Source organism: Bufo gargarizans, chromosome 2, assembly GCF_014858855.1.
Source record: "Bufo gargarizans isolate SCDJY-AF-19 chromosome 2, ASM1485885v1, whole genome shotgun sequence".
NCBI lineage: Eukaryota > Metazoa > Chordata > Amphibia > Anura > Bufonidae > Bufo > Bufo gargarizans.
Window position 1 is genome coordinate 700,337,592 of NC_058081.1, and position 11,277 is coordinate 700,348,868.

Below are 11,277 nucleotides of genomic sequence, written 5' to 3' on the forward strand. Positions count from 1 at the left end.
TATTTTGGCCTCTTGCTTCCATAAAACACAGCTCTTAATGGAGTGAATGTCTGTTCAGCTCCTCTTCTCTGGTGTAATGATTCTAGAAGCTCCTGCTAGGGGAATTACCCACACAGGTTGTGTGTGAGGCTGTCTGTGATTGGTCAAGACTCCTGCCCAGCAACAACAGTTTAACTCTATGCTTTCTGTTGTTTCTGCTGTGTCATTGAGCTTATCTTACAATATATAATTAATCTTAAAGGCATATTATCTTTTCTGCTTCTGTGAACACAATATATAACAGTTATATGACATCCAAACATGAAGCCACTGTAAATAACTCTGCTTTTGTCTTTAACACACAAACATAGGAACTGTACTAGGTTATTGGCAGGTCTAGCTTTATAAACATATAAGCTATATTAGCAACCTAGGACAGGTCTTAGCTGGCCAGCTACAACTGGGGAGACATGTTGTGCTGCACTTTAAGGTTTGGCGCTGCTGGGGAGGTATATTGTGCTGCACTTTAAGGTTTAACAAATGCTGGATGAGCCGAAATGTGTCTATTGTTTCGAGATATTGATGTGACATAATAAAGATCATATAATAGAAGATTTCAAGTGCCAGCTGAGATTTCTTTACATTACGCTTTGAGAATTTGTTCCTTCCCATGCCGGCGTGCATCGGGATCGAGTGCCGACTACTTCTCTGTTTACCTGCACTTTAAGGTTTGGTGCTGCTGGGGAGGTATGTTGTGTTCCACTTTAAGGTTTGGTGGCACTGGGGAGGTATGCTGTGCTGTATTTTAGGATTTGGCGCTGCTAGGGAGGTATGTTGTGCTGCACTTTAAGGTTTGGCGGCACTCGGGATTTATGCTGTGATGCACTTTAGGGTTTGGCGGCACTGAGGATTTATGTTGTGCTGCACTTTAGGGTTTGAAGCTGCTGGGGAAGTATGTTGTGCTGCACTGTGGTATTCGGTGCTGCTAGGGAGCATTTGCGTGTTGGATGCTGGTATTTGGTTGCTGCTACTTTGAGGTCAGTATTTGGTGAGGTGGCATTTGGTCGCTGGCAAGGTCCCGTCATCAGAATGCTTTGGCTGTTGAGACCTAAGTACAGTAGAAAAAGTTTGAGAAGCCCTGCTCTAGTGAACTCTTCTGGAAATTATGATTAATACAGAAGATGCTGTCAGGGTGGCTATAGCAGCAATGACGCAGGTGAAGGGTGTAATCTTCAAGGGGATGAATGGAAGTGGGTGGTGCGATGACGTCTGGACACACAATGTGCGGCCGGAATTATGTTCTGGTGGTGTTTACACATGGTGATGGGTGGAAGTAAGATTGATGGAAGTGGTGTGGGACTTATACAGCATCAGGTGCCTAAATTATACACACTATGAATAAGAGGAGGGTTTGAGGACACTGTATCTACCACTGGTCATTAGGACTGTGCACTGTATCTACCACTGGGCATTAGGACTGTGCACTGTATCTACCACTGGGCATTAGGACTGTGCACTGTATCTACCACTTGTCATTAGGACTGTGCACTGTATATACCACTTGTCATCAGGACTGTGCACTGTACATACCACTGGTCATTAGGACTGTGCACTGTATCTACCACTGGTCATTAGGACTGTGCACTGTATCTACCACTGGTCATTAGGACTGTGCACTGTATCTACCACTGGGCATTAGGACTGTGCACTGTATCTACCACTGGGCATTAGGACTGTGCACTGTATCTACCACTTGTCATTAGGACTGTGCACTGTATATACCACTTGTCATCAGGACTGTGCACTGTACATACCACTGGTCATTAGGACTGTGCACTGTATCTACCACTGGTCATTAGGACTGTGCACTGTACATACCACTGGTCATTAGGACTGTGCACTGTACATACCACTGGTCATTAGGACTGTGCACTGTACCTACCACTGGTCATTAGGACTGTGCACTGTATCTACCACTGGTCATTAGGACTGTGCACTGTATCTACCACTGGTCATTAGGACTGTGCACTGTATCTACCACTGGTCATTAGGACTGTGCACTGTACATACCACTGGTCATTAGGACTGTGCACTGTACATACCACTGGTCATTAGGACTGTGCACTGTATCTACCACTGGTCATTAGGACTGTGCACTGTATCTACCACTGGTCATTAGGACTGTGCACTGTATCTACCACTGGTCATTAGGACTGTGCACTGTATCTACCACTGGTCATTAGGACTGTGCACTGTATCTACCACTGGTCATTAGGACTGTGCACTGTATCTACCACTGGTCATTAGGACTGTGCACTGTATCTACCACTGGTCATTAGGACTGTGCACTGTACATACCACTGGTCATTAGGACTGTGCACTGTATATACCACTGGTCATTAGGACTGTGCACTGTATATACCACTGGTCATTAGGACTGTGCACTGTATCTACCACTGGTCATTAGGACTGTGCACTGTACATACCACTGGTCATTAGGACTGTGCACTGTACATACCACTGGTCATTAGGACTGTGCACTGTATCTACCACTGGTCATTAGGACCGTGCACTGTATATACCACTGGGCATTAAAACTGTGCACTGTATATACCACTGGTCATTAGGACTGTGCACTGTATATAGCACTGGGCATTAAAACTGTGCACTGTATATACTACTGGTCATTAGGACTGTGCACTGTATATAGCACTGGGCATTAAAGGGGTTGTCCAGGTTCAGAGCTGAACCCGGACATACCCTTATTTTCACCCTGGCAGCCCCCCTGAGCCTAGCATCGGAGCATCTCATGCTCCGATGCGCTCCAGTGCCCTGCGCTAGATCGCGCAGGGCACGGGCTCTTGTGTTTTCAATAACACACTGCCGGGCGGTAACTTCCGCCCAGCAGTGTGTTCGGTGACGTCACCGGCTCTGAGGGGCGGGCTTTAGCTCTGCCCTAGCCGTTTTACTGGCTAGGGCAGAGCCAAATCCCGCCCATCAGTGCCGGTGACGTCACCGGGGTTCCTGTCAGCCCCATGGAGAGCCCGGTACGTCACCGGAACTCAGAAAAATGCCTTTGCCCTGCGCGATTTAGCGCAGGGCAAAGGAGAGCATCGGAGCATGAACTGCTCCGATGCTCATGTCAGGGGGGCTGCCTGGGTGAAAAAGGAGGGCTGTCCAGGTTCAGCTCTGAACCTGGACAACCCCTTTAAAACTGTGCACTGTATATACCACTGGTCATTAGGACTGTGCACTGTATCTACCACTGGTCATTAGGACTGTGCACTGTATATACAAACCGGATTCCAAAAAAGTTGGGACACTATACAAATCATGAATAAAAACTGAATGCAATGATGTGGAGATGGCAACTTCTAATATTTTATTCAGAATAGAACATAAATCACGGAACAAAAGTTTGAACTGAGAAAATGTACCATTTTAAGGGAAAAATATGTTGAATCAGAATTTTATGGTGTCAACAAATCCCCAAAAAGTTGGGACAAGGCCATTTTCACCACTGTGTGGCATCTCCCCTCCTTATTACAACACTGAACAGACGTCTGGGGACCGAGGAGACCAGTTTCTCAAGTTTAGAAATAGGAATGCTCTCCCATTCTTGTCTAATACAGGCCTCTAACTGTTCAATCGTCTTGGGCCTTCTTTGTTGCACCTTCCTCTTTATGATGCGCCAAATGTTCTCTATAGGTGAAAGATCTGGACTGCAGACTGGCCATTTCAGTACCCGGATCCTTCTCCTACGCAGCCATGATGTTGTGATTGATGCAGAATGTGGTCTGGCATTATCTTGTTGTAAAATGCAGGGTCTTCCCTGAAAGAGATGACGTCTGGATGGGAGCATATGTTGTTCTAGAACCTGAATATATTTTTCTGCATTGATGGTGCCTTTCCAGACATGCAAGCTGCCCATGCCACACGCACTCATGCAACCCCATACCATCAGAGATGCAGGCTTCTGAACTGAGCGTTGATAACAACTTGGGTTGTCCTTGTCCTCTTTGGTCCGGATGACATGGCGTCCCAGATCTCCAAAAAGAACTTCGAATCGTGACTCGTCTGACCACAGAACAGTCTTCCATTTTGCCACACTCCATTTTAAATGATCCCTGGCCCAGTGAAAACGCCTGAGCTTGTGGATCTTGCTTAGAAATGGCTTCTTCTTTGCACTGTAGAGTTTCAGCTGGCAACGGCGGATGGCACGGTGGATTGTGTTCACTGACAATGGTTTCTGGAAGTAATCCTGAGCCCATTCTGTGATTCCTTTACAGTAGCATTCCTGTTTGTGGTGCAGTGTCGTTTAAGGGCCCGGAGATCACGGGCATCCAGTATGGTTTTACGGCCTTGACCCTTACGCACAGAGATTGTTCCAGATTCTCTGACTCTTCGGATGATGTTATGCACAGTTGATGATGATAGATGCAAAGTCTTTGCAATTTTTCGCTGGGTAACACCTTTCTGATATTGCTCCACTATCTTTCTGCGCAACATTGTGGGAATTGGTGATCCTCTACCCATCTTGGCTTCTGAGAGACACTGCCACTCTGAGAAGCTCTTTTTATACCCAATCATGTTGCCAATTGACCTAATTAGTGTTAATTGGTCTTCCAGCTCTTCGTTATGCTCAAATTTACTTTTTCCAGCCTCTTATTGCTACTTGTCCCAACTTTTTTGGGATTTGTTGACACCGTGAAAATTTGAATCAATGTATTTTTCCTTTAAAATGATACATTTACTCAGATTAAACGTTTGATCTGTCATCTACGTTCTATTACAAATAAAATATTGACATTTGCCATCTCCACATCATTGCATTCAGTTTTTATTCACAATTTGTTTAGTGTCCCAACTTTTTTGGAATCCGGTTTGTACCACTGGTCATTCGGACTGTGCACTGTATATACCACTGGGCATTAGGACTGTGCTCTGTATCTACCACTGGTCATTAGGACTGTGGACTATATATACCACTGGGCATTAGGACTGTGCACAGTATACAGTATGTCACCGTTAAGGACTGGCCAACGTGCAGACCACTGGTAAGCAAGTCCATACACTGCTTTGAATACTGGTGTGATACTCTCTCCTAGTCCTCTCCATTTTATGGCCCCAATATTTGCAATAATTTACATGAGACGCCCATCAGATCATGTTTTATATCTTCTTATATCAGCCCATAAACATCAAGTGACCTTGTAAAAGGGCCATAAAGACTTGCGGTAATGAAAGTCATCTGCTGCCAAATCCCATCCCAGTGAGAAGGAAGATAAGGATGAAGCATATAAGCTCGATGGCAGTGGGCACCCCGGCAGAACCAGACAAGCCTCAACATGTGGACCCGGGTGGTGTGTCTCCTGGCTCTCATCCACTTCAGTGCAGCAGTCATTGTGAAGGTAAGAGCTGCAGCCTCAGGACTCCAGGATCTGACCAGAGAAACATCAGTCTTCCTGCACTAGGGAGAACTGGCTGAATGACTTTTAGCAACTAGTGCATTAAGGTTCTCATAGTTTTCCCTCAGCACTACCTGTTTAGGAGCCCAAAATTACTGAGAAACAGAGGAACACACAAGGAAGACTGCAGAGAGTGCAGGAGTCAATGCTCATAAAAGTAACACACATCCACAAAAAACTTCTTAGGGTGGAATACAGGGGTATACTTTACAATTAAAGGGGTTGTCTGACAGTAATAATATTATTAGGGGAGCAAGCAAGCTTGTAAAAGCAAAAAAAAGCACTAAGGGCCATAACTACAGTGTGGATGCACCAAGAGGGCATAACTACTGTGTGTGGGCACTAAGGGCCCATAACTACTGTGTGGGGGCAATAAGAGGGCATAACTACTGTGTGGAGGTACTAAGGGGTTATAACTACTGTGTGTGGGTAATAAGGGGGCATAACTACTGTGTGGAGGCACTAAGGGGCCATAACTACTATGTAGATGCGCTAAGGGGGCATATCTACTGTGTGGAGGCACTAAGGGGATATAACTACTGTGTGGAGGCACTAAGGGGCCATAACTACTATGTAGATGCACTAAGTGGCCATAACTACTGGGTGGAGGCACTAAGGGGGCATAACTACTGTGTGGAGGCACTAATGGAGCATAACTACTGCATGGAGGAACCACAGGGTCATAATTACTATGTGGATGCACTAAGGGCCATAACTACTGTGTGGGGGCAATAAGAGGGCATAACTGCTGTGTGGAGTCACTAAGGGGCCATAACTGCTGTGTGGATACACTGACTGCTGGTATCCAGGGAAACAGGGAAGGGGGTACCACCTTTAACTCACCCTTGGCCCCTTTACCCAACCTTGACCAATAACAAAAGACACCGACAGTTGTGTCACTTTATTGCTGGGTGGTGATCGGCCACAGCTTCTTTATTAAAGCGGCAAACCTTTAATAAACCATAATATCGGAGCGGTATTCCATACGCCGGACTCCCAGCGGGCAAGTTAAACCGCAATCATCAGAGCAGTCTGCCACTCGCCGGACTCCCAGCGGGCAGGTACGCCATCTGCTACCAACAGCGGGGGCTCTTAAGAATAGAAAAACAAAACAGAATAACCAAGTATCCATAACCACGCACCTCATAACCCGCCTCCCAAGAATAACCGCAAAGGGAGGGAGGGACAATCTGCTTCCACCAGAACAGAGACCAGAACAGAGAGGAGGTATATGTGACCTTCAGGATTTCCTGCACCGCCCCCATCCTGTCCAAGGAGGGTCCCCAGTGAATTAACCCTTAATGGCCCTACTCTGCAACCTACTTAACCATTACAGTGACGGGCAAGGGCGTTGCTATAGGGGAAGCAGGGGAAGCAACTGCTTTGGGGCCCTGACCCAGAAGGGGCCCATCCAGGAGGAGGAGGACTAAAAAATTTTGTCAGGGCCCCCTTAACAATGAAATTATATACAGTGACAGTATAGACAGTGCAGAAAACGGATGGAACAGCTGCCGGGCCTGAGAGAGCGATCTTTACTAGCCACAGGAATGGGGGCGGCATGAAAGGAAGGGGTTGCAAAAGAATTACTGGGGGAGGGGGGCCCCATTCAAAAATTTGCTGTGGGGCCCAGTCATTTCTAGCTACGTCACTGGTGACGGGCCAGACTCCCTTAACGAAAAGGGGTGAGGGGGAAGACCATGAGTCCCTGAGCACCCTCCCTATACAGTCGGGCGCTTGCCAAAGGGGGCATACCTACTTTGTGTAGGCACTAAGGGGGCATAACTACTGTAAGGTGGCACAAAAGGGATGGATAGAATGAGGCATTTATAGATGGGCATTGGGCCGGGTTTGGTTATCTCTTTTTCTCTCTCTCTCTCTCCCCCCCTGTGCAAATGAGCAGGATATATATAACAACATACATATAAAATGCAGTTACACAGTTGATGACTTTGTATAGGGGAACAAGGGAAAATGTCCACAAATGTCCAGACTTCAAAGTACCACTGCTCCAGGGCACTACATATGTATGCATGCCAAATCCCACCCTTTGTGCACCAGCACCATAGTTATTACCTCTTAGTGCCTCCACATACTAGTGCTGCCCCATTAGTGTCCCCTTCACAGTAGTGCTGCCCCCTTAGTTCCCCCCTTACAAAAGTGCTGCTCCTGTAGTTTAAATAACATTTCTTAAAAATGCAGTAATCACCTAGCCCCACTCCCCCGATGAACAGAGCACATCCTCCCCGGTGACTGGTGAGGTAGAGAGCTGACGTCTTCCTGCTTTACCATCGTATTCAATTCTATCTGCATTCTCAGGGGGCAGATACAGGTGAAAGCGGGACTTCGGGAGAGCCACCAAAATCCGTGACTGGGGGGGGAGAATATGATAATACAAAAAATACAAACACATCACATGTAAAAACTGATGTCTAAAGCAATATTAGGTCAATGTAATAAAATACGAGAGTGGCAGGTTCCCAATATAAGAGCGGTGGCAGCAGCTGCCTCTTGAATGGGGGACGGGGGGGCTGTCAAACACTTAAAGGGGTATTCCCATCTCAGATAACGATGCCATCAATATCAGATATCAGCAGGTCCCAGAGGTGGGAGCAGCACCTACCTCTAGAAAAGACCCCCCGAAGTAAAGGAGAAAACATGCAAGCACAGCCACCCTCCATTCACCGCTAAGGGAGTTCTGAAAATTTCGGAGCGAGCGCGCTCTGCTATTTCCAGCAATCCCATAGAGTTGAACGGAGAGGCGGCCGTGCAAGCGCGGTATGCTCTCCATTCACCGCTATGCGCACGCTTGGCTATTTTCAGAACGCCCGTAACAGTGAACAGAGAGCATGTTGCGCATGTGCAGTGTGCTCTCCTTCACTTTGGGGGTCCGTCCTGGAGATAGCAGTGGGTCCAAGAGGGTACATCTTGTCTGAAATGGGCCAAACCCTTTAAGGCCACTATTCACATTACTGTATTGTCTGCTAAAACAGGTGACAATCTAATGTGTATGGGAAGCTCCTGACTCTCCTCCAGCAGATGATGTCAGAGAGGGGAGAGAAGGATGGGGGGGGGGGGGGGGGGAGTTTAATTTTTTCGCCCAATCCTTCTGTACGGAATGTCAGGCCTGCAGAGCAGTAAGAAGGACAAGGAGCCAATCCAGATGCTTTATATTGCTCATGACTTTGCTGCCATCTGCTGGCAATTTGAATGCACTGTTTTACTTTTGCATTGCACATTTCCTTCTATATGACAGGCTGAGTTTCATTATAATAATTACTGCTGTGAGCGAGGTTTGAGAGGACCGAAACGTTGACAGAATTATCTTCTTGTGGTATTCCACATTTCTTCACTCTCTGCACTATGAGAAGGTGAAAGTCTAATATGGGCTAGCACTTAGCACAGGCTTGAACCGTGACCGGTGACTGGGCTGCAGCTCCACTGTATGTGTAACATGGCAGTCATCATACCACGTAGCTTCTGCGTGAGGGTCTCCTAGCTCAGTGAGGTCCACCCTCACACATTGATCTGCAGCCTCTGTAGCTTGGTGTCTTCTGTGTACTTTGCAGGTTGGAGATTTCACCTTCCCTCTGGAGACTGTGAAGAAGCTGAAAGAAGTTGTTGACAATGGAAAGGTGGGCGATGACCGTGCACAGGGCGACGATATAAAACCGTACGATCTGATCTGCGGCAACCACGCTGTACCAGAACTGCAGGATCTGTGCGACCAGCCGGACCTGATGACACAGGCGCTGCGAGGACTCGGTAAGAATCAAATGTCAACATGAAGTGCACTGAAGTGTCCCCTCTCATATGAGGAGTCACCGGAGGGTCAGTAAATGGAGGGCACTCACTCAGCAATGAAACCTTCTACAATTTCCCACAGTTTCTCACGGTTTTCAAGATCTCTGCTTGCTGTAACTAATATTATATTCATGGGATGATGACAGGAGCTCTGATAACTGTAAACCATCATCCGAATAGTCTACGGGAAATTGTAGAAACTTTCATGATGAGTGACAAGGAGCTCACACCCTAATCTATCTCACACAGTATTACTCCCATCATCCATTTCCAGGAAACCACAATCTAGTCTAACTCACATACAATATGCCTCCCATCATACCTGTCCCCGGTCTCCCTATCTCACTCATGATCTATCACTCCCATAATCTCTGTGCCCAGGAGCTCACACTCTAATCTGCTGCAGCGTCATAACAATTATACTACATGGAGTCCAGCCTCTTCATCATTATGTTTCGGGCAAGTTCTTCCATTGACTTGTGGTGTTCTCTACACTTTACCTATATATGTCTTCCTTATGTTTCCCTCCAGCACTTGTCGCAGATAAGATGGACGCCTGTGAAGTTTGCGCCTTTGCAGCGTGCAGTGGCTGCTAGTCGTCTGCTGCCGCCGCTGATCTTCCGCTCTCACTGTTCATTATAGAGAATCTTCTGTGAAGTAACACATTAATAAACGCTGTGACGAGATCTCTTCGTATGTCGTCTTTACTGATCACTGACACAAAGCACCAACCCTGGAGAAATAAATCACCCCTCCCTGCTACCGACCAGGGGCCAGACGGCAGAACAGCCCAGAGAAATACACCCCTGACAAAGAAAAGACACCGCAACATACCGGACAGTATGCCGAGCAACACATAGGACAACATACAGGACAGTATACCGAGCAACACATAGGACAACATACAGGACAGTATACCAAGCAACACATAGGACAACATACAGGACAGTATACCGAGCAACACATAGGACAACACACCGGACAGTATACTGAGCAACACATAGGACAACACACCGGACAGTATACTGAGCAACACATAGGACAACACACCGGACAGTATACCGAGCAACACATAGGACAACATACCGGACAGTATACTGAACATACAGGACAGTATACTGAGCAACACATAGGACAACATACAGGACAGTATACCGAGCAACACATAGGACAACATACCGGACAGTATCACCGAGCAACACATAGGACAACATACCGGACAGTATTCTGAGCAACACATAGGACAACATACAGGACAGTATACATACTATACAAGACCACAAACAGGATAGTATACTGAGCAATGCATAAGACAACATACAGAACACTATACTGAGCAATGCAGAGGGCAGCACACAGAACAGCATACAGGACAACTCACAGGATACTATACAGAACAACGCACAGGACAGTATACTGGGCAGCACACAGGACACTATACAGGTGTAACGCACCTAGTTGATCAGTTAGGCTCTCAACTGCGGAAGCAATGGACATCCACTATTATCCCGCCACCCTTGTGTTTGGCTGTGGGATTCGCGGTTACTCAGTATGTACCCCAGGCGTCACTCTCAGCCTTAGGCGGAGAGTTTGGGGTAACAAAATCATTTACCGCTATCCATCTAATTAGTTTTACTGATGGTAAGGAGGGACTCTCAGAATTACAGGAGTCACGAGCTAGTATAAGCTTGTGCAACGTTCAGAGTTAGCATCTAGTATGAAATAGCTTCAGAGTTAGTATATAGCATGTCCTCAGTTTAGCATATAGTATGCCATAGGTTCAGAGTTAGTATAGCATGTCCATAGTTTAGTATACACTATGCAGTAGGTTCAGAGTTAGTATAGCATGTCCACAGTTTGATATATACTATGCAGTAGGTTCAGAGTTAGTATAGCATGTCCACAGTTTGGTATATACTATGCAGTAGGTTCAGAGTTAGTATAGCTTGTCCACAGTTTAGTATACACTATGCAGTAGGTTCACTCTGAGTTCCAGGACATTAATCAGAGCAGGTAACAGGCATATACT

General features: G+C 46.5%; 1 protein-coding gene across 1 annotated transcript; it reads left to right on the forward strand.

The window, feature by feature from the left end:
- Window positions 1-5,327: 5,327 nt before the first annotated feature.
- Window positions 5,328-9,912, forward strand: LOC122926330 (guanylin-like). The gene is made up of 3 exons (XM_044277706.1): window positions 5,328-5,390; window positions 9,014-9,209; window positions 9,780-9,912. The coding sequence occupies exons 1-3, from the start codon at window positions 5,328-5,330 to the stop codon at window positions 9,842-9,844; spliced, it is 324 nt and encodes a 107-aa protein (XP_044133641.1). The 3' UTR covers window positions 9,845-9,912.
- Window positions 9,913-11,277: the final 1,365 nt, after the last annotated feature.